Source organism: Rattus norvegicus, chromosome 5 (assembly GCF_021556685.1).
Source record: "Rattus norvegicus strain SHRSP/BbbUtx chromosome 5, alternate assembly SHRSP_T2T, whole genome shotgun sequence".
NCBI classification, from domain to species: domain Eukaryota; kingdom Metazoa; phylum Chordata; class Mammalia; order Rodentia; family Muridae; genus Rattus; species Rattus norvegicus.
The window spans coordinates 109,691,381-109,715,613 of NC_141538.1; the positions used below are offsets into that span (position 1 = coordinate 109,691,381).

General features: G+C 44.0%; 1 protein-coding gene and 1 long non-coding RNA gene across 4 annotated transcripts; one reads left to right on the top strand and one right to left on the bottom strand.

Moving 5' to 3' along the window:
• Positions 1 to 1,190: 1,190 nt before the first annotated feature.
• On the bottom strand, positions 1,191 to 19,356 carry Cdkn2a (cyclin-dependent kinase inhibitor 2A). 3 transcript variants are annotated; one of them, NM_001447093.1, is given in 3 exon segments: positions 1,191 to 1,410; positions 2,972 to 3,285; positions 19,136 to 19,356. In NM_001447093.1, coding segments are annotated over 2 exon segments (483 nt in total). In that variant the 5' UTR covers positions 19,326 to 19,356; the 3' UTR covers positions 1,191 to 1,410; positions 2,972 to 2,992.
• A 323-nt stretch (positions 19,357 to 19,679) lies between these two features.
• LOC148005904 (uncharacterized) lies at positions 19,680 to 23,387 on the top strand. Its single transcript, XR_015620302.1, has 2 exons — positions 19,680 to 19,997; positions 21,272 to 23,387. It is a non-coding gene; the product is annotated as an uncharacterized LOC148005904 (long non-coding RNA).
• The last annotated feature ends 846 nt before the right edge of the window (positions 23,388 to 24,233 follow it).

Genomic DNA, 24,233 nt, shown 5'->3' on the forward strand with positions numbered 1-24,233 from the left:
TCCCATCCCCACCCTGAGATCTTGTCATTTCACTTTGGAGCCCACGTCAACCTGGAACTCACAATTCTGCCTTGGGATTCAAGTGGACTGGAGTACAGGTGTATGCCACCCTGACCCAATAATTGTACATTTTAAAAATAGGGTAGCAAGTGCGGCACTATATACCTGCCCTCCAGGCGCATTGCAGTCTGGGGTGTGGAGTTGTGATAGTGGCAATTTCTTGCGCAGTTCAATCCTGAGAACCCAGCTCAGGCAGGATTCCTGCGCAGTCCTCCGGTGCAAGCTTGCAAAAGGGCAAACGTTGAAGGATCTGCTTCCATAATTAAGCAAAGGGCCCCAAAACACTTTACTACCAAAGTCCAAATGTGTAAATCCAGGTTCTCTGAATTCCCATCCACCATTTTAAGCACAGCTCATCCATCTTAAGACCTGGCTTTTGTTTGCTATTTCTTGTTTCTGAAATCCGGACATGTTTATCTATGGTAGGAGGTTTACAATACTATTTCTTATATTGTCTGTGACTCAGTCAAATTGCTAAGATTTCCTGTCTTGTGTTTTGCAAGAGGATTCAATTCGTAAGTCTTTGGCACTGTGCCCTAATAATGAATGTTGACAGAATGGGTGGATAGAAACTACGTTTTAAGTTAAGAATCTTGGAGCTCCCAATTTGCTGGAAACTTTAGAAGAGCCTCGTGGCCCTTTTTGAACTCTACTTGGCTAAATGGCTGTTACGATGCCAACAGTAGCTGGTAGAGGATGAAATGGAGGATGGATTGGAGCACCAGAGATAGCTCACAAGAAACCAAGAAACAGTCACAGATGGGGACTCGGAAGTTTCAAAATACTTTTTCTTTTTTTGGTAAAATGATATAGAAATGGGAGCTTCAGTGAGAGTTTGGGGACATGGACATGTGAAGTCTTTTCTATGCTAAAAATCAGTTGACATTATAAAAAGTAGGGGCCCTATCTGGCATCAATGGGAGGGGAGGCCCTTGGTCCTGTGAAGGCTTGATGCCCCAGTGTAGAGGAATGCTAGCGCGGTGAGGCTGGAGAGGATGGGTGGATGGGGGAGCACCCTCATAAAAGCAGGTAAGGGGGGAATTTGCAGAGGAGAAACCCGGAAAGGGGAATAACATTTGAAATATAAATAAATAAAATATCCAATTAAAAAAAGAACTGTAAAAGGGAAACATTTTTAAAAAGTATTTAATCTTTTTTAATAGTCCACTCTGTCCCTCCCTCCCTCTGCTAACCTCCCCCCACCCACCCCGCGTGATTGCAAAAAGCATTATGTATTTTTTTAAAGCCATATGCTAGTCTCGCGTTGCCAGAAGTGAAGCCAAGGAGAAAAAGGAGGGCTGAGGCCTAACTTAGCGCTGCTTTGGGGGTTGGCCTCGAAATCCTAGGCACCTGCAGGGAAGAAAGAAAAAAACAATCGGGTTTTATACAGCTGTTCTAGGTGCCAACCTTACCCCACCCCCCATCCTGCTCCTGCGTAGCACCCGGCCCGGCCTGTGCACCCCCCCCCCCCGCCCAACCCCTTGCCAGGTGACCTTCTGGGCACATCCAGTCTCTGATATCCGCCAGCCACCACGGGTTTTCCTGTAGGTTATATTGTACATAGCAGTGGGGCTGGCTTTCTCTTGGCAGCCCGAGAAAACCGCAGCGTGGTAAAGAGTTGCCTACTTGTCTCCATCCCCGTCTTCCACCCCGGAGCAGACGCCCCACCCCATCCGCAAGGACCTTTTCGGTCTCCCTCCTCTATAACTATTAATGGGTTCTGAAGGCTCCTTTTTAAGATCTTCAGGGTTCCCACAAGACTGGCTTTCACTCGCTAGTTCCCCACCCTTCAGCGACTACTCCTGCATTCTGTCCTGCAACCCTCACTCCAGCTCTTTCGTTAGTAGCGTCTCTAACCACTTCTTTTTCCTGACCCCCCCCCACACACACACTCAGCAACCTACTCATTGAAAACATGTCTCCTCCTACTCCTCCTTCTCCTGGAAGACAGCTGTACTTGGGGGGATCCAGCCCATCAAATTAGGACCCAGCCCAGCCTCCCTCTTCTTGCTTGCAGCTTGGAATCTAATCCAGTCAACACTCATTTCCAAGGGCCAGAATGAGACTGTTACGCCCTTGTTCCGGGATCTATTCTAATAGCTTCTAAACCATGTTTTACACTAAACATTTGTGTTATTTTCGTATTTTGCTTCATAAATCTTACTTTAACTATTTTCCCCTTAGCAAATGAAAAACTTCAAGCTTGACATTTTATGTAGGGGTGGGTTGTGTAAAGGGGACGGGATCCAAGAAAGGCTTCCTAGTTGCTGAAGGTTTGAAAAGGAAAAGGGGGCTTATATTGATATGTGGTTTAATCATATCTCCAAGAAGTGGGCCGTTTACATTTTATTAGCTACGTGTATACACCCCTTGCGCGGTGCTCACGGAGGCCACAGACATCGATTGAATCCCCTGTAGCTTTAATTCCAGGCTGATAGGAGCTGCCTGAAGTGGGTGGAAGAGCAGGGCACTCTTAACAGCCGAACCCCATCTCCAGCCCTAAAATGTAAACTTGAAAAGATGGGCAACGACTGAGTCTCTTGGAGGGGAGCGTGGAAGATCTCCACCTCAGACATCCTCAAAAAACGCCCTGGCCTAGAAAACTTTCCACTGCGAAGGCCAAGGTTTACAAATCTGAGGCGCAAGAGCTGAAGCACAGGATGTAGAGTAACTTGGTTTGGAAGCTGGAATCAGTCCACCCGGCCAGGCTCTGCTGCTGCTCTACAGGTGTGTGCAGAGCCGAATACTAGACCTCTGGGCCCTTCCGCTCTTGTGGTACCCAGCCTAGTCCTTGACCGTGAGTAAGCAGGTGGGTAAAATGGGAATTTATGGGGCAGTGTCCATGTTCTCAGGCTCATTTGAGTTGCATCTTTTTCTGAGTTTCGGAAGCCTTTGGACCACCCATGCTCACCTGGGCGTGCTTGAGCAGAAGTTATGCCTGTCGGTGACCCGGGAAACGTTCCCAGCGGAGGAGAGTAGATACCGCAAATACCGCACGACGTCGTGATGTCCCCGCTCTAGGGCCAGGTCGAGCGGCAGGCGACCCCAGGCATCGCGCACATCCAGCCGCGCCCCTGCCTGGTGCAGTACTACCAGAGTGTCTAGGAAGCCCTCCCGCGCTGCGTCGTGCACCGGTCGGGAGAGGGTGGTGGGGTCCTCGCAGTTCGAATCTGCACCATAGGAGAGCAGGAGAGCTGCCACTTTGACGTTGCCCATCATCATCACCTGAAAAGTCAGAAAAAGAGCAAAGGGGTCACAGACACAGTGAAGAAAGAAGCCTTGTGTAGAAGCCTCATCCTTAACTACATCCATAGTCACAGTCACGAGGTTCTATCCCTTAAAGGCGCCCAGTCCCGCCCATGAATTCTTCTTACACACAGGTTAACAGTGTATTTCCTAAGATTTCCTGGTGCTCAAACCCCTGTAGAACATCACCAAGGCACAGACACACTGCACTCGCCTCATTTGAGATGAACTGAGATTGTGTGGTCATTACTAAAAAGTGGTTGTGGGAGGGGGCGTGGGCTGGAGAGACGGCTCCGCGGTTAAGAGCACTTGATTGCTCTTCCAGAGGTCCTGAGTTCAATTCCCAGAAACCACATGGTGGCTCACAATCATCTGTAATGGGATCCGATCATCCAGTGTGTCTGAAGACAGCTACAGTGTACTCATACACATAAAATAAATAAAGCTTTTTAAAAAGTGGTTGCAAAAAAGACAACCAGAATTCTTACAAAAATTTTTTGTTAACCTTGTCTTCCTGGAATGCTATACTTCAATAAAATAAGAAAGCTGGTCCGTAAAATAATAATTTCTCCTCCCCATCTTAAATTATTGGTCCTTTGAACGGAGACTAGAGAGGAAAGACTATGGAGATAGTACTCTACCAAGGAACTTGAGGCACATTATCCAAGTGTGCAAACCCAGGCTCCCTGAATTCCCATCCACTCTGGACAACCAGAATAAGGCTCGAGGTTTTCCCAGATGTCCTGCCACAGAGAAGATATATAAGATATATAAGCAGGGACACAGAGGTCAGAGAGAAGAGGCAGGTGTCCTGGCCCCTGAGCTAGGAAAAAGAAAGCAGATTCTGGCTTTTAGCCTTCTAAAAAAAATGAAGCCCTCTGGACTCATTTTAGACATCCGGTTCCTATAGTTACATAATGATAATTTTGTGTTTGTCTTAGTCATTAAATATGTGCTAACTGGCTCAGTTGGTGGTATGTTTGCCTGGTGTTTTGGGTTGCTTTCTATTGCTGCAGTAGAGACCATGACCAAAAGTATCCTGGGGAAGAAAGGGTATTACAGTTCTTCACAAGTCAGGAACTCCAGCTGTGCAGGAACCTGAAGGGATGCTCTAAATGGCTTGCTCAGCTTGCTTTCCAATGCAGGCAAACCAACTAACTACCTATGGGTCGCACTGCCCACACTGAGCTGGATTCTCCCAGAAATCAAGAAAGTGCCCTGCCTCCGACTTGCCTAAAGGCCAATATGATAAATACATTTTCTTAAAGTACTTTCTTTCCAAATTACTCTAGTTTGTCGTGTTGACTGTAAAACCACCTGTAAGACTTAGCATGTGAAAGAAACTCTGGGTTCAAACTCCAACACTATATATTCTCAGCACCCAGTGAATAGAGGCAGGAGGATCAGAATTTCAAAGTCACCCTCAGCTACAAATCCTTTTGGAAGTCAGTCTGAGCTGCATAAGATCCTCTCTGTCTCTGTCTCTCTGTCTCTTTGACTCTCTCCCTCTCTCCCTCTCTCTCTCTCTCTCTCTCTCTCTCTCTCTCTCTCTCTCTCTCTCACACACACACACACACACACACACACACACACACACACTAAAAGAGGGGAGGTGGAGAAGGACTAGGAGGGAAACTGTAATCAGGATATGTTATAGGAGAAAAACATCTATTTTTACATAGAATGGAAAATTATAAGTTGTTAGAACAGTAATAAGAAAACAAAAACTTCTCGTTTAAATTTTGAATGGTTAGCTCTGGACTGTCAGTTCTCCTGACACAATCCACTTCCCAAGGCTACACAGAAAAACCCTGTCTCAAAAACAACAACAATAATGATAAATTAAGTCATTTCCACAGGAGACTGGACTCAACACAGTGCTTTGTGCATGAGGAGCAAGAGCTCAACCATCTTATCTCCCGTCATCTACCAGAGAGGAATTTTGAAATGGACTCCACAATGGCCACAGAGACACATAACTATTTTGTTATGTAGGGGTAAGGGACTCCAGTTCTGGATGACCTCACACCACCTGGGTGAACATCAGACATGCATGTGGTACAGATATGCATTCAGGCAAAACACCTACACACAGATAATAAACCAATAATAAAGAATAATAAACAACCCAACTATAGAAGTGGGAGTTCTGCTGCTCAGCTGGCAGTATGACTTGAGGTTGGACGTTATGCTTACAGTACCAATGGAAATGTTAACTTTAAGTTACCTGCTTACACTTTCAAAACGTGATTAACTATCACATAAAACTTTCCCCAAGTTGTTTTACTTACAATGGCGACTCTTCAAAACTCTGTAGGGTAAAGATGGCTATGCAGGTAAAAGGATTTGCTGTCAAGCCTGACCTTCCTTTTCCAGATTCATATGGTGGAAAGAGACAACCACATCCCACAAGTTGTACTCTGATCTCCACACACAGCCCCCTCTCAACTAAATAAATAAATCAGTGCAATAAAAAAATGTAAAGCTCTGTAAAGTTAACTGGACAATAAACTAGGCAGAACTCGCTTTAGAGAAAACAAGAAAGCCCCCAACACCACTTTGTACAGGGAACCCACAGTTTTTTGAACTAATTTTATCTAGGGTCCAAAATAAAGAAACATTTGCTCATACTAGAGGAAACTTGACTATAGGTTTGGAACGTGTACTCAGACTACAAGAAGGGAAGGGCAATGTTAGCTAATGTAATTGATGCACCACTACGTTTGCCTACTGTGTGTATAATAACAACCGAGCTCTGGAACAAGTCTTACTCCTCCAAGTCAGGCGCACGTCCTTCTCTTCAGGCCCCTGCTTCTGTTTACCCACTGCTTTGCTTGGTGGCTATCTCCTCCTCCTCTCCTGTCAAAAGTTTTAACCTCAGGAGTCTTCTCAAGAATCATATTAGCAACAACAGTCTTGCATGTAATATTACAAAAAAAAAACACCCAAAATAACCCATATGGATGGCCAAGAAGTTTGCCACTAGAATAAGCTTGAAGAATGGACCCTGATAAATCTTCAGGAACTTTTGGTTCTCAAGAGGAAAATTTAATCAGTTTACTGTTCTGTACTCTCAACTGCTGGAAAAGTCAGTCTTTGTCTCTTTGGATTTTCCCTTCCCTTCCCTTCCCTTCCCTTCCCTTCCCTTCCCTTCCCTTCCCTTCCCTTCCCTTCCCTTCCCTTCCCTTCTGTCCCTTCCGCCCCCCTCCTCTCAGGTGCTCCTGTGGCACCCAGCACAATCAGGGGTGTGTGTGTGCGCGCGCGCGCGCGCGCACACACGCGTGCGTGTGTGTGTGTGTGTGTGTGTGTGTGTGTGTGTGTGTGTGTCCATCTCCACGTTAACATTAGGTAGAGGGACTGGAATGTCATCACATCCAACATGGTTTAGTCGGCCACAGATCGTTTTTGCAACTTCAAACAACTCTTATTCAGTGCTGATGGAAGTAGAGGAGAGAGAGAGAGAGAGAGAGAGAGAGAGAGAGAGAGAGAGAGAGAGAGAGAGAGAGAGAGAGAGAGAGAGAGAGAGAGAGAGGCAGTGAACATAGCCACTCGGAATTCTATGTGATTTTACACATGAATTACTCAATATACATGAAGAAGACAGCATAATCAATTGCACTAGTATTGCTGAATCTTTCTCTGAAGAAAGTGAAACTAACTTAGCTTCAGGAAAACTGTAAGGGAACGACAAAAAGGAGGAAGTAATGCTGTGTGTGTGCCACATGTATGTTGAAGACCTCCATCTTACTCATAAAATTGGTTTTAAAAGTTGCTCACATCCTTTATGGTATGGAAAAGTTGAAATGGCAAAAATAAAATGAATACTAAATCCTTTAAGAAAGTACCTTAACTTTTTTGTTGTTTTGTTCTTTCTTTCTACTCTTTTTTTTTTTTTTGGCGGGGGTGGGGGTGTTTCTATACAGGGCTTTCTTTGTGTCATCTCTGCAGAGCTAGAACTGAAAAGATTAGTCTGCCACTGTCTCCTGATTTTGGGATTAAAGGTGTATATCACCACAGTCCAGGGTTTTTTTTCTTTTCTTTCTTTTTCTTTCTAATTTTCTTCTTTCTTCCTTTCTTCCTTCCGCTCTTTTTTTCATAAACTAAGCATTTCTGTCTCAAACACCAAGTTGGTTAAACGATTTCCTCCCTCCCCCTTACTAACTATCTGTTAAAACTATCGACCTGACTTTCTTTTACTTTTCTGCATTCAATAAATAAGGCCCCCCTCTTACATATTTTAGGACTCCAAATGCAAACTCCTCAGCCACTGCTTACACTCCAAATGTTAAACTGTAAATTGTAGACACATTATTTTAAAAGGTTCACATTTGTCTTGTACAACCACCCAACCTAACTAGAATTAAAAATGTTTCCACGCTCGACTTGTAAATGATCTCAAGGTCCAAAACTCGTTTATTTTTATTCTGAGATTTAAAGTGTGTAAAATATATTCTATGTTGCAGTTTCAGAAGGCACAGTCTAGCCTTTTTTAGTCAAGTTGCAACTGGTGTTTCTTTTCTTCACCTGACTATGCATAGGTTCCTGGAATGAACATTTGTTCCACAGGAATTTTCTTTGTTAGAATTAGAAACGATGGTTACAAATGGATATTACTAGGGCCGTGACTCCTTTTAGGTTGAAACTTAGTAAGCTGGTAAAAGCAAAACCAGAAAGAATCTACTGACAGTAGATGGGGAAAGTAAGAATTTTCAATAGTAAGAAATTGAAAACTCGATGCCAAAATGGTTACACTGTAACAAGTTCGTTTAATGGGGGCCCAGGGAGAGCAGCAGCAGCAGCAGCAGCAGCAGCAGCAGCAGCAGCAGCAGCAGCAGCAGCAGCAGCAGCAGCAGCAGGAAAAAAAAATTACCTGGGGTATACATTTCATGCATTTCATAAATGGTAATTGAATGTTCACTCTTCTTGAACAAAAGTTATCTCACTGCAGATGGGACATTCCTTGCCTACCTGTATCGGGGTACGACCGAAAGTGTTCGGGGCGTTTGGTGAAGCCCCGGCTTCCAGCAGTGCCCGCACCTCGTGCTCACGGCCCAGGGCCGCTGCCCTGGCTAGTCTATCTGCAGAGGACTCCATGCTGCTCCGGATCGCCCTCCTCGAGTTCGCCTTCCTCTCGGAGATTCAGTGCCCGCCCAGTCGCCAGTGGTGTGACCAGTGGGGCCCTCCTTCCTTCCTCTGAGGGGGACGGGGGGGGGGGCAAACCACGCTTTGCTCCTGACCTGGTTCCACAGCCCGCTTTAGCTGGCGCTATGTGCCCTGAATAAAGCAGGAATTGAACACCTCTGAAAACACTGCTGCCCACCCCACCCCCGGGGGTCGGACTGCAGAGGAGGTGAGGGGTTCCTGTGGAGTGCTAGGAGTTGAAGCTTCGCTGAAGGATCGAACTGCCCCCACCTGCTACCCACGCTGACACCCTTTCCCGCAAGCCTGGCCACCCCTTGAGGTACTGGGCTCCTTTCGGGCGGGGACACCATAGAGGAGCACATCTGAGAAAGTGAACTAGTCCATTCTCTACCCGCTCGAAATCGAAATCTCTCCTCCTCCCCAGCAAACCCCAGGTTTTAGGAAAACGAAGGAGGGAGTTTTCATCGCCAAATTGAAGCTTAAGATATTTAACTTCTTAGCAAAAAAAAAAAAAAAAAAAAAAAAAAGGAAAGGCGCGTTCTCTTTTATTCAGAAGAAAGAGCTACATCCTGGCCAAGGTGAGATCCCAACAACCCTAGCTCAAACAAACAACTTATTTTGGAGGGTACTATACCAAGTATGAAACCCGAACCTTGGCGAGGAATTTTCAGAAATATTTCTGATGTTGCGGTAGCAGTGCTAGGATTCTGTACACAAATTTCAAAAAGCGAGCGAGTGAAGTCTTTGGAGGGTAATCTGCTTATAAAGTATTTCTATTTTATGGACCCGTTGTGAGTTTAAATGAGTTGATATGCTGCACATAAATGTTGAGAACTACTGCACACCCAATGGCACAGGTTTAAATTGTTCATTTAAAACTTATTGCAATCTTGTGAGGCAGGAAGAACACGCTTTGGGCAGAATTACTAGACAAACGGGTAGACTAAAAAAGAGTCCTCACCGAAAAGGCAGCGGCCCTTTCTCCCTCTCCTGGAACTCAACCTAAACTCTCAGAGGAGCTCTGCCTGCTGCTTTCCGAGCCTTCCGAGTGCCAGGAGTAAAGACCTGGCGTTATTTTCTGTAGGTGCTGAATAATTGTCTCTCCCCATATTCTTTATATGGCCACAGCTATTTTGACTTTACATATGTGTGTGGTGAGAATGCCAATCATATGCTGTGGACACAAAACTAGAGACAGAGAACTGACTCTGTGTGTGTGTGTGTGTGTGTGTGTGTGTGAGAGAGAGAGAGAGAGAGAGAGAGAGAGAGAGACAGAGAGACAGAGACAGAGACAGAGACAGAGCGTATATGTGTGAGTCTCACCTTATATTATACCCCAAGTTGTCCGTGCTTCAGCCTCTCAAACTGCTGGGATTATAGGCTGCTACCAAGCAAGCTGGGTTTAGTTTAAATAAACTATGTACATTTTCTGAGTCTTTGTTCTCTCTCCTTAGGTTTAAGTAAATTATGTAAACCTCTTGAGGTCTGTAAGGAAAATAAAATTTACCTAGGAAAGGTCATTTTGGGGAGTATTGAATATTCTGTGAAAATCCAGGTATATAGTGGGTTTTCAATAAATAAAAATTATTATTTTGGAACACATACATGTTCTCTCATGTTTAGTGGTGGAGGCCATTAAAGTCAATTTCCTCTTTACCCTTATTCATAACTGTGTATTCCTGCAAAAGTTATAAAAACCAATAAGTAAACTCTCTTCTAATACTTGTTGTGAATTCTATTTTGGGGAATTCAACCCTCTAAACATATCACTGTGGTCCCCAAAGTACCTGTGTTCTAACAAAATAACTCTCAGAGAAAAACCTAGTCATTTAATTACTCTGGGGTGGGTCAATGTGTCCAATGTTTTCTCTGCTTTGTAACTTACCTACCACGCTTCCTTTGAGTGTATTTCAAGTGAAAATGTGTATCCCTGGTTGGCCCTGGGAAAACTAGGCTAAACAGGGGACCCCCCCCTTTATACAGTCCCTTATGGAGTGGATCTTCCTTTAAAAACAAGTATTGCCCTCTGATTGCTAACTGGTGTTGTGCATTTGTGTGTGTGTGTGTGTGTGTGTGTGTGTGTGTGTGTGTGTGTGGAATTCCAATTCTGAATAACTCCTTCAAAGGAGCTACGAGCTATCATAAATGACTCAAAAAGATTAACTTTCACATTCCAGACATTTTGAGGAGTTTGAAAATGACTTTAATAATACACACACACACACACACACACACACACACACACACACACACTTTTAAAACAATATTTAAAAACTGTTTTGAGTAAATCGCAGGGGTTAGAAATCCAATAATTGCCAGTGCTTCCTGACGTAATCACTACGCCAGGTCATTGAAATTATTTGAGATCAAAGACAGATTAATAACAATACCTTTGGTTTTAATAAACACACCGATTTTCTACTACAGAAGAAATTATACATTTATAAGTGATAGATATTGCTATAAATTATACATATTATCCAGACAGTACATACAATTGTGCCCTGTGTGCTTTCATACAGGGGATCTATGCGGTTGTAGATTTAAAGGCAGGCGACTTTGCACTAATTTTCATATGGCATCTTACATTGGATTTGGCTAGGGACTTGATTGTTAGGTGTTTCTTGGTTGTTTGTAGGGAGATTGACATCCTCTACCTACTTCTACCTGTCACTACATGAATATCACAAACTGCTCACCCAGGCTGACAGTTAAAAATAATAAAAATAAAATGCGAGTGGAGAAATCCCTGCTCTCACAAACCACAACAGCTAGGAAGTAAAAGGAAGCAAACGTGATCCCAGACTGTGTGAATTCCAAGAACAGGTGTGTCCTGCTTCGGGCTGTTCAAACTGTATTAGCGCAGAGCCTCTCACTTGCTGCTTTTAAATTAAAGTACAGCTTAAATTTGGGAGATGCAGAGACTTGGGAACTCATGTCAGTGATTATTATATTGCTTCATGTTTTGAATTTTCCCACTGAATCTGTAAATATTCCCTGGGACACAGACAGCGTTAAGAGTGACTTATGGGGGTTAAAACTGTGTAGCCCCCTGAGCATGGTGGCATACCCTGCTCATCCCAGCACTTAGAAGGCTGAGGATGGCTGCGAGTCCCAGGCCAGCCTGGGGTACAGAATGAGAGTGACTGACTCTATCTCAAAATTCCAGAAAATAAAATGGTCCTAAGTCCAGAAGCAAACAGAGTCAGTAATATAGAAATTATTAACCAACGACAGTTTACAGGTTGTGATATTTTTCTGAGCCTTAATCTTTAAACACAAAGACAGGACAGAGCAAAATATCAAAACCATAAGAACACAAAGATAATTAAATGAGATAATGCAGGTCAGATTTCTTTATTAAGCTCCCCATAATCACTTCTGAGAGAGAATATACCTTCAATATTTCTTTTGGAAGAGTGACTGAATGAACTTTTTAAGAAATGTGGTATTACATAGAAGTCTGTTGTAACTATTTGGTATGGAAAATTCAAAGTACTTCACATTACATGGGTTCTCCATTATTGCACAGTTAAAAAGATACTACTTTTTATAGGAGGAGGATTTTCGACTGAAGGAAGTCAGATAGCTTCTGTGTCTTTAAATTGGATGCAAGAACCACACAAAGGCTGAGTCAGATGATCTGGCGACTGAACAGAAGAAGTGAGCAGGAAAACACTCAGAAGAGAAAGCAAAATGGCGATTGTTCTGACTCCATCCCTAATGTAACAGGGGACACCTGGTAAGGCCAAGAAGCAGCTCTGATTACACTTAAAGGTACCCTAGCTTAGGTTTTCTTACAACTGTGCATTTCCCTCCAGCTCAAGCTATTCATGCCCCCGCCCCACCTCATTTCCGTGCTTTTACAGACACACAAAGGCCCGGCATTTTGTCTGTCAGCTTCATTATGTTATGGTAATATTTTACTATAAGCTTTTGATTTTAAATAAATTATTTAAACCACTGAAACCCTTGTATCTTCCATCCTTCTTTAAAACAACAACAACAACAACAACATTTTAGGTTACTCAATGTCTGGTTTAGATAATAAAATAAAATCCTTATTCACATGTATATGGAGAGAGTCTTATTCGCCTGGTATAAACAAAGTGAAGCACAACGGAATTTTGAGCAGATGATTTTATTGTGGCTTTTCTATATAGAATTTTCAATAGGGCACTGTACACTGTAAAATATCCCATTAGGCCTCCCCTCTTAACATATCCTTTATGCAAATCTTTCCGCCTGCAAATGCTTAAAGGTCTCTTTTTCATTTTATGAAATGATTCCTTCCTTGATCTTCAGTTATTCTCCTACTTGGAGTCCAAAATATACTTAACCCTGAGCTATAAACATCTCCCCTACATTTAAAAACAGTTTGGCAAAAATAAGGTTTTAAATAAGCAATATTGACCTATATATGCAAATCATAGCATAACAGAATCCACCTCAGGTGGTAAAGTGAAGATACTGAGGTCCACCAGAGACCTGCAGGACTCGAGTTCCAGGAGAGTGAACCAGAGGAAGCCACAAGAACAGCCGAGCCTGCTGCTGCTGCTGCTGCTGCTACACTGCACCCCACCCCAACCTGGATTTTTGCATGCTTCCACGAAGAAAGCAAACACACGGAGAGAACTTTGCAGTTTTCTTAGTTTCATTTTACGTAAGAGATTAGGTAACTTTATAGCTCTTCCTAAAACGCAATTCCCCTTGGAGTTTGGGGGTGTTTTTTTCAGTGATAGAGCCTGTAGCTAGTGCACCCACAGTTCCATCCTGAACATCCTGGTTTTCATAGGGTTCTGTAATCATTTGAGCAAGTTACATGAAGGTGATTTGGTGGCAAGGGACGAAATTGACAATGTGTTGAAGAGGAATTTAAAGTGTTTACATTTTCATAAGCAGAGCCAATATACATACATTCCCTAATTTAAAAATAAAGCTGTCTAAAAATGATGCTTTGGGGATTCAAATCTTCTAGCAAGATCTATATTTTAATCTTCCCACTGTATCACTTTTTCTTTATTATGGCTTTTGTTGAAACACAGTGAGTGTTCTGGGGCCCTTCTTCATTGATGTTTGGTAGCACCAATAATTTTAAGTTCACCTGGGCTTGCTGATTTCCCTGACATAGCACAAATTACCATATCGTGGATCTGTTGAGGTCTGAAGTTGGAGGATATTTTTAGGATTTTTTTTTCCTCACAGGTTTTCTTGGGCTGTATTTTGCCTGCCAAATATGTGGGTCTTGCTTTGACTGGAAGTGGTGGTGTTCAGTTTTGATTTGTAATTTTAAGATCTTACCCTAATGAGGGAGATTTGCACTACAAAGAGAAATAAGTCATCGCTGGAAATTGCTGCTCGCCTCTAAAAGGCATGCTGTACTTCAGACATAGAAGCAAGGAGGTCAGGACTCCACAGGACCCTGCTGGGATACGTGGGGCGGCATCCCTGGGTATTCTTCTAAATAAAACTGATTTACTCTTTCCCACCATCACTCCTCCAAACCAGTAGAGTTGGTGATGTAGATATGATCTCCTATTGGCGTCTGACTCTGCTGGATACCACTCCTTCTTTGTTCTGTGAAAGCCTTTTCCTGCAAGGCTGCTAACACCTACACTGTCAGTTACCACTATCTGATTGCGTCTTATCTGTGGTTGTAGCCCTGGGGAGGGAACTGGTCCTGAGGAGACTGAAAAAGAAATGGAAGGAGTGCCTGGGCCGCATGTGGTGGAAGGTGGATCTAGGGTCTAACTTCTGGTTATTTGGTCTTGTTTAGGCAGCCAACTGAATTAGCATCTTCTCTAGGAACTGAGAGGGTTGAGAGGAAGGGAAAATCAGGGAAGGTGGCAGGAGCTGAAGAATGCAGGGATCAATATCTGAGCTGTGTAGAGCTCCTCCAAGAACCACTGGGGCTCTTGGGACCTCAGGATGCTCAACAAACCTCTGAGATTAGCTCTGCCAACCAGTCATTCATTCTCAGTCTGAGGTCATTTCAAATACCTCGGTATGAGTGTAGCAGGTTGAAGTTGTGTGAGGGACCCATCATCCCATGGCTTCAGAGATGGGTCAAAACAGCAAGTATCCTTTTTAGGAATCTTAAATGAGCTAGTGCATTTACAGTTAGAGCCTGGGGTCACAGCCCCGGACAGATTTCCCAAACCTGAAAGCCATCTTTATGGAGGCAAGACTCCCACAACTCAGTTCTTCGCTCATATAACACTCAAGCCATCCCTGATGTGCAACTTTTATGGGGCTGGGCTTGGGCAATGAAATATGCTTGACTGGTGATATCAGACAAGACTGTGTAAAACTCAAAAGGATGATGAAGATGATAAGTATCCCCGCTGCTCCCAGTCTGAGGACAACATTTATTACCTTGAATCTCACTTTTCAAGTTGCCTAACTTTGGGGGGTGGCGAGCACGGTGGTACAGATCTTTAATTCTAGCACTTGGCAGAGTGCTATGCGTTCCAGGCCAGTCCGTTTACACAGCAAGTGCCAGGCACCCAAAGGTACTCTATCTCAAAGAAACAAAACAAAACCCAGTTAAAAAAAAAAACCTACATTTAAATTAAATATTTTACATTGTATTAAATCTATTAAATATGTCAGTCAGAAGGGACACACACATTTGCATTCTCCCAGTGGCTAAGGCAAAAGAACAAAGAATCCAGGCCAATCTGTGCTACATGGGGAAACTGTCTTAAAATCAAACAAACATCTTTAATCATAGCACTTGGGAGGCCAGAGGTAGGTGGATGTAGGCAGATCACTGTGGTTGGAGGTCAGTCTGGTTTACACAGTGAGTTCATAGGGAGACCCTACCTCAAAGTGTGTGTGTGGGGGGGTCTCTACTCCCAAACCTAACAACCGTCTCATTCCAGATTGTAGTTGAGCTACAATCCAACACCATATTGCTGTGATCTGAGGCAACTTTCACTCTTCCTGTACTGGTCTTCATCAGATATTTTCTTAGGGTGATGTCTACACAGAACAGTTGAATGTAGTGTAAGCATTTATACAGTTCTCATCCTGTGCTATAAAATTGACTGGGGTTACAGCTCAGTTCACAAAGTACTCAGAGAATCCTGGGTTTGGCCCCCAGGACTATATAAACAAGATTTAGTGGCCGAAGGCCAGTAATCCAAGCATCCAGGAGGTGTTCAGATGCTGATTTCAAAACCTGCCTAAGCTAAATACATGAGGCCCTGTCTAAAAATTATTTTTTCTTGCTTGTAAAGGGCCATATTAGAAATCAGGTATATGGAAATGTGAAGTTAGAGAAAATTCATACTTAGTACTATAAAATTTTTTATATTTAAAAATGAAACAATACTCATTATTTACATAATTCAGAGTTCAGAAACACAGCATCACAGAAACTTCTGGGCTGGGATAAACCACACAGAGGGTCCGGGGAATTAAGGGTTTCAGTTTAAGGAAGTGCAGGGTACTACAGCGTGAAAGAAAAAGAGAGGTGTCTTTCGTGTGTGTGTGTGTGTGTGTGTGTGTGTGTGTGTGTGTGTGTGTGTGTGTGTGTGTATGTATGTATTTATAGGTATTTTTGAGGCAGGGTTTCTTTGTGTAGCCATGGCTGTTCTGGAACTACCTCTGTAGACCAGACTGGCCTCCCTTGAGTGTTGTATTTAAGGATGAGCCACTGAGCCAGGCTTGAGAGATATCTTTTACAGAGTGAAAACACTGGTCCAAATGTGTCAAATAGCTTTGCTATTAGAAAATATTTTTTGGTGATTCATATCACTTTATGAAAAAGAGTTATCCCAATGTTAGGAATAATGGTGGAGTTTATTCCTATCACAGTGATTCTAGTAATTAATCAATGTGAAATGACAGATCTGTAAAATGTTAGAGACACTGGCAGTAGTAGGCTATTCCCTTTCTATACTAGGACGACAATGATGTCTTAAAACTCAAAAAGGGGGGGGGTTGTTTTTTATGTAGAACACAGCATCAATTTGGGATCAGGTACATATTGAAATATTGGTTTATGTCAACTGCAAGGCATGGCAAACTATGGGAGGAGGAGGAAGAGGAGGAGGAAGAAGAAGAAGAGGAGGAGGAAGAGGAGTAGCAGCTGCTATAGAGAGCCCCTAAAGAATGATGAATAAAGGAGTGTTTGGTCAATGTGAAGGAGGACCTTGTGATGTTAATCAGAAATGTGTATCGGTACTGGAGAACGAACCCAGTGCCATTTGCAGACTACCATTGACTACTAAGTCCCTCACAGAATTTTATCATACACATTTTCAGTCACACAGGGATAAAACGTTCTAAATAAAGCATCATAGAAACTTTCAAAAACGTTGAGATATTGATATCTTACATACATGCATCAGTAATGCGTGTAAGGAATGTCTAAAGTGTGCACCTGAGCCAGTGTAATTAGCACCACATAAGTCAATGTACTGTGGCATAATAGTGATATATAAACACGAGGTGCATAATTATAAAGACACTGGTGACTAACACTTCCAATATTTCTATTAAGTGCTTGGTTTCAAATAGAAAGCTGGGGAATTGGACATATTTTAGCACACATTTTATTTATGCCGTGTGTCCTATCATCAGATACTTGATGATAATTGGGCCTTTTACATAATGAAGGCACTTCTACATAATTTTACAAATAATTCCTAAAACATTCTTTTGTTTGTTTTTTTACTTGTGACAAATGATTTCTTTTGACAAACCTATTTTTATTATTCCACAGATTCTACATCATGGGGCATAGTCTGCATTACAACTTCTAATACTCTAAGTTGACATTTATCTTTGTGTTTCATTTTGTTTCAAATAGCCCAGATGGCCTATTATGTACGTAATAAAGGATTACCTTGAGCCCCAAATCCCCTGCCTCTATTACCAATCGGTGCCCGGTCCTTTCAGTGCTGGAATTTCAGGAAAGTGCCACCATATCCAGCAACTCTGCCTCTTGTGGATAGAACCTGGGATTTTGGACGTGTTAGGAATATAGCTCAAGCCCTATCTGTAACTCTAAGGGCCCACAATGTGGTGTTTTATATTCCTAAAAATATACAATTTACATATGGTTAAAATTTCTGCCTCCTAACCACAGATTCCCAAAGGCACCGAATTACTTGTATAAAATAATTAATAGGGAGAAATATTAACTAATAAAACAGCTTTTTAATAGAGCTGGGCATCAACAACTATCCTCAGATGCACATATCATAAAGGCGAGATGTTGTATGCTGTGCAGAAAAAAAAAATCACCATTAAGGAAGATGACTCGGATCCCGTGAATGTTTTTAAATGAACTAAAATCAAAGCTAGCAACAAGTCACAAAAACCTTTATAAATGCCCTACTAACTTTTGGCAAAAATTAAATTTCAAGTCCCTTTAATCCCAGCATTGCGGCAGAGGTGAATCTTTGAGTTTGAGGGCAGCCTGGCCTAGAGAGTGAGTTCCCGGACAGCCAGGGCTATAAAGAGAAACTCTTATCTTGAAAAACAAACAAACAAACAAACAAACACCAAAAACCAAACAAGTAAACACAATTTGAGTTTTCCTTTTCTGTCCTTTCATTTTCTTTATGGCCCAGGACACTGCTCCAGCTTCTCTAGCCCTCCTTGGTAGTGTTAATAGTTTCACATTTCCGTAACTAAAAGATAATTGACACTGTGATAAACTTTTCCTAGGGAGTGGGAGGTTTCACTTTGGAACCCGTATTCTCCAAGATTTTTGTACACTGCATGTACATGTACGTACTTTTTTTTTCCTTTCAGTTTTCCAGATCACCGGATGTAAAAAAAGCTGCACAGGTTCGATTTTTCAAGCACTAGGCCTCATTTAAAACTTATGTTAAATTGTGGTCTGTGAATCTTAAAATATTACTGCCTCTGACTCTTCCGGGACCGCAGGTGTAAATTCTAATCGTGCACTGAGAAAGCACTGTACTAAACAGTTTCAGTGAATTTAGGCCAGCCAGTAAAAAGTGTTCACCTCTATGGTCAGCCAAGCCTATACGGGGCAAGGAATCTTAGAGAATCGCGTGCTTGCTTTTGTGTAGCAGCTACTGAATTTTTCATATTTTAGGAAGTCCATTTTTGTTCCTGTTTCTCTCTCTCTCTCTCTCTCTCTCTCTCTCTCTCTCTCTCTCTCTCTCTCTCTCTCCCCCTACCTCCATCCCTCCCCCCCCACCTCTGCTACCCCTGGTGGATGGGGGCGAAATAAGTAAACCCTTAGAAAACAAGACAGGTATTTCCCCCTCCTGCACCCCAGGGCGAAATAAAGAGCTTTAGAAAACAAACCTCTTTACCTAAAGGGTAGTGTGTGTGTGTGTGTGTGTGTGTGTGTGTGTGTGTGTGTGTGTGCGTGTGTGCACACAAATACGCCTGCAGTTTCCTAACTTATAACGAGGATATGTAGGAGTCACTCATTTCTAAGACAAGCAAGTAGGTTTGGAAATAGTCTTAGGCTTTTTGTAGGATTGAGGAGGAGCGTGAAGCCGACCCCTTCAGACTTACCGAGTGAGAGAGAGAACACCATCTCCAAGAAACTAAGCCGAAGTGGAACAGCGACCTCTCCCCTCCCCCACCTAAAGTCCCCACCCGGACACATCCTCCTTCTACCTCGTGGAGCAGATGCATAGAAGCACGCGGAACCACAGCACCTGTGCGTGCAGCGTTGCAGGGCCTTTCCTACCTGGTCCAGGATGTGGCTGCGGCCCTCTCCGCGCGATCCTCTCTGGCCTCAACACCAAGGCCACGAAACCTCGTGTGCCGTTCGCTGACCTGGGTCGCGAGGATCCCAGGAACTGCACCAAGAAAACCCTCACTTGGGGTGAGCGCCCTGTGCGCCGAATCCTCACAGTGACCACGAACCTGCGACCCATGCTCCTGCGGCCGAACTCTCTCAGCAGTGGCATTACTGTGACAAGCGAGGTGAGAAGCGCCGCCCCCAGCCCCTTCGGCTAGGAGGCACCTCGCGACCCACGCGCCGCCCCCGGCCCATCTCCGCTCCACGCCCATCTCCGCCCTCAGGCGCGCCCCCGTGTCCCATGCGCGCGGTCCCCAGTCGCGCGGGAAAGCTTCCCGGAGGCGCCCAGGGGGAGGCGCGCGCGGGGCCTGTCGCATCCGGGGTCCCGCTGCCTCCCGCGCAGGGCACGCTCCGGATCCCGCTCGCTTCGCTCGCCACCCATCGCGGTGACAGCTAGCGCCGCGGGACGCGTGCGCACCACCCGCCCCCTAGCTGTAGCCGCGTCCTATCGCGGCCGGCCGGCTACGTCTCGTGTGCCGTTCTGTTTTCGCTCTGCTTAACTTTTGGGACCCCGTTCTCTCAGTCTACGCCTGACGCCCCTCGGTGAGGGTTCTCCGGCTCCGAATCCAGCTCTAAAAAGAAGGAAAAAAGAAGATCCGCGAGGCCTGCCTTGGGCCGGCCCGCCAATCAGGACGCGCGCGGGCGTTTTGAACGCTAGCGGTTCGCTGCGCTCCTCCGGTGGGAACAGCGCGCAGAGGAGAGCGGCTGAGTGTACAGGGGGCCAGGGCCTGCGCGTCGCTGCGGACCGGTAAGTGTGGCCGGGCCAGGTCCCCGCGCAGTCCGGCAGACACGAGGCCGCAGCCCGAGGACGTTGTTTATTTTCGGTTTTAAGCGCGAGCGCTAGCGGAGCATCCCCGGCTCTTCCTCTTTCCCCGCCCCGTGTCGCCTCCCTCTCCGGTCCCCTCCCCCCTCCCGGCTGCCCCCTTCTCCGCTGCCTCCCCGCCTCCACCGCGGCCCCCGCGGAACAGGAAAAGTGGGGGAAGGAGAAAAAGGAGCGGTTGAACCCAGGGACGCGCCGGCCGAGACGGAGGGATCGCGCTTGGTCAGTCCTGGCTCGTGCGGGTCCGGAGCTCGGAGCTTGAGAAAGCGGCAAGTAGAACCCAGGATCCTTCTAGCAGGCCTGCGAAGGTGCTCGCGGGACAGAGGGCTATCGGTCTGGACCTGTTCTGAGTTCACCAGCGGAAGCCTAGCTGGTCTGGGTGGCCCAGCTGTGCAAGGTGGCGTGAGACCCGGACTTGGATTTGCGGCCCTGAGACTTGGTGGCTTCTCCTTTACGAGCTCCGGCCTAGTGTTCTGGCTGCAGTAAAGTATCAATTCAGGGCGACAGCTGGCAGGGTCTTACAGAGTGGACTCCAAATACCAGTACTAGACATAGGAGGATGGCAAGACCTGGGAATAGCCAAACTAACTCAGCTAAAGGCCTTGCTGAAACTGAGAGGTCAGGGCAGGACCGGCTGCTGCTTTTCCATTCCCCTGGTGTATGACATTGCAGTAGATCTGCAGTAGACCTTGCAATAGAACCTAGGCTGAAGCATGGATCCGCTAAATAAAATGAGTTTGAGGGTCTCTTATAAGGACCCCCTAAGTATCCGTGTAGGGTTAAAACAAAACCCAAAGCAGTGCATACCTCTGGTTGGCTTCACAGAGAATTTGAGTTTCCCAAATACCATGGTTGGCCCTGGGGCTTCTGGCTACCCTACCTGGAATTTCCTCTACTTCAGAAAACTGCCGCTCCTCTAGGTGTCTGGAGTTGAAAAGCTGAAAATCTGGACTTTTAAGTCCCTACCCCCCGTTGCCCACTGTCTATTCTCTATCTGTTGGATGAGAAGGAATTGTGCATTTTTCATCTTCGTATAAATGCAATCACGAAGGTATTGGAGTTCCAAGTGACTGTTGGCTATGTGCTCTTCAAAAAGTGAATGATGAACTAATAATGAATATGTGGCTTTACTTAAACTCGAAGCACCCATTTTATCTTCAGAGTTGCCCTTTGAATGAGAGACTTTTGTCCTTATTTTGCAGGGGACAAGACTGAGGTCGAGAGGCTCAAGTCTTGAACACTACTTGGCTTCACACGTACAGGCTAGACTACAGGATGATCACTGGATTACCGGGTGGTGATCTCTCTCTCTCTGTTGTCAAAGGATCAGCTACAACTGAAAGTCAGTTATCTGTGAGTCACTCTGCAAACAGAATCCATGAAAGCTGGAACTTTGCTTTGCTCTCAGTGGTCTAGAAACCTGACAGTTTTGTGTCTTTTATAAAAGAAAACACTATTCTGTTTTGGATTAGCAAACTCATTCTGTAGTGAGAATAGGAAGGATTCCTCTCCTCCCCACACAATGTGGGGGAAGATGTTCATCTCTCAGGGCCTTTTCTTTTTTTGAGGGGTTAGGGTTATGGAAATAGAAATGAAAATTGCCATCACTGAGCTCTATAATTGCATCTTGGCTCTATAATTGACTGACTTCCATTACTGATTTTATCCTCATTGCAGGGACTCAGACACAAATCACCCTACAACACAGACCACAGGGCAGGGGAGATGACTCAGTGGGTCAAGCACTTGCCATACAAAAGCATTGGGGACTGAATTCAGATCCTCATGACCCCACTACTATAGAGGTGGAGAAAGGAGGTTCTCTGAACAAGGACTAACTGGATTGGCCAAATCAGTGAGTTGGGCTCTAGTGAGAAATTCTGCCTCAGTATATAAAGATTGACATTTGACTTCACCTTTAACCCCCACACTGGCATGTGAACCCTCTCACATCCATCTATACGCAGGAGCATGGTTACACATGTGCTCCTTGAACTTACTCAGTTAAAAAAAAAAAACAGGCCAGCGAGTAACGGGGCATGGCGGCAAATAGTTATAATATATGTACTGTAGAGGCCAAGGCAGGAAGCATATGAATATGAAGCCAGCATGGGAGACCTTTTTTCAAAACATCCAAAAATGAGGGCTAGGGGAGATGGTTTGGTAGAAAAGTGCTTCCTTTACAAATGTGAGTGTCCAAGTTTGAATACCCAGAGCTCAAACTGGGCCTAGTAGCCTGCCTGTGTAAGCCCAGTTTCAACAGCTGGGTGGTAGGTAGGTGGAGACAGGACAATCTCCTGCGGGTCTGTCAGCTTGACATACAAAGCAGCAAATAAGGCAGAAAACAACTAACCTTAGAGTCTGTTCACTGATCTCCACACATGTGCCCTTACACACGAACTTGCATACACAGATACCTCACACCAAAGGTTAAAAACAAAACCACCCCAAAGATGGAGATTTGAGACGCAAAAAGATCTGCAAAGAATGTAAACTATGTTATATACAAATGGCCAAAGAATAATAAAAAAGACAATATCAGGGCTGGAGAGATGGCTCAGCGGTTAAGAGCACTGACTGCTCTTCCAGAGGTCCTGAGTTCAATTCCCAGCAACCACATGGTGGCTCACAACCATCTGTAATGGGATCCGATGCCTTTTTCTGGAGTGTCTGAAAACAGCTACAGTGTACTCATATAAATTAAATAAAATAAATCTTTAAAAAAAGACAATATCAGCAAGTAAAAGAATGAAAGCAGAAATGATAGCATGGAGCTGTAAGTGGCAGAGAGAAAGGGAGTGAGTGCTGTCAGGATGCACTCTTCCTTGATTCTGTTAGAACTTGCTGTAGTTTTATTTTGGAAACACTTTACAATGTATCAAAGTTGTTGGCATACCTGTACCCTTCGATCCAGGTGTTTCATTCTTATAATTTAAATAAGTATCCAGAAATACACAAATATGTGAAAATATATACCCATGTATATACTTACAGACAGCATATGGAATTATAGGAAACTGCATGTTAGATGGTCATTTTACATAAGTTTTGAACCAACAAGTCTAGTCATAAAGCTCGTGTATGAAAAATATGTTATGTATGTGTATACATACGTATCTGTAAGCATGGGGAAGTGTATGCGTATGTGTATAAAGAAAAATTGTGAACATACACACATGTATAGATATAGCTGTTCCTTTTGCTGCAGACATTTCACTTCAAATTATTTCACTCTGGATCTTGGCAATGTGGAGGCCGGGTTCTTTATAATAGTATACAGTAACAAAGAAAAAGGAATAAACATGAACATGCATTGGTGATACTTTGTTTTCTAAAAGCCATGACTCATCAACCAAACCAAGACTCACCCACAAATACAAAATTGGGGAGCTGTGAAAATGGAAGTGCTTCTGTATCTGGGCAGCAGGGACTGTCAGAAAGCTCATAGTAGCAGGAGAAAGTAAGTACTAGAGTAGTGGTGGTCTGATTTGTATTTTTAATGTGTTGAGGTAGGCATGTTTATAACTACACAATTCACACATTCACTCTTTGTGTCTCTGTCTCTGCCTCTCTCTCTCTCTCTCTCTACACACACACACACACACACACACACACACAGTTACCTTTTGCTATTAAGAATAGTTTAAAAAGTCTCAGTTTTTATTTAATACTTGCTGCTTTTCTGAACTGTTTGAAAGTTTGCTGTTGACAAGAAGTAGAGATCAATTATCATTTAGTAAATGTGGAGCTGCTTAGTAAATATGAATTATTTATTAGTGTTTTGAAGTTGCTTTCCAGAAGTATAGGAAGCTGCATGTTAGATGGTTGTGCATATTTATATATTTTACATAAGTTCGAACCAACAAGTCTAGTCTCATGTATAAAAAATGTTATATATGTACATTCATACATATCTGTTGCTTTCAAGTAACTAATAGGGCCAACACCATCATGGTCTAAATCTACTAAATATGGTATACATATACTAGTTACTTGGAGGTGGAATGGAATGTCATTTAATTTTTTCCCAGAAGGAAGATAACATTCATTTTTATGTTTACTTTAAAAATTAAACAGACCAAAAGTGAATCCTGGAATAGGTTTGTTGTGGTAACTTGGTGGCTGTCCAGAGACTAGGAGGCAATAGGGAATGATCAGATAGTT

Bases quoted from the DNA above. Each gene is read 5' to 3' on its own strand.
- Cdkn2a (XM_087660384.1), bottom strand. From the start codon at position 3,282: ATGATGATGGGCAACGTCAAAGTGGCAGCTCTCCTGCTCTCCTATGGT. The intron at 1,411-2,971 runs GTGAGCATGGGT...TCTTCCCTGCAG, and splicing joins TTCTGCTCAAGCACGCCCAG to GTGCCTAGGATTTCGAGGCC.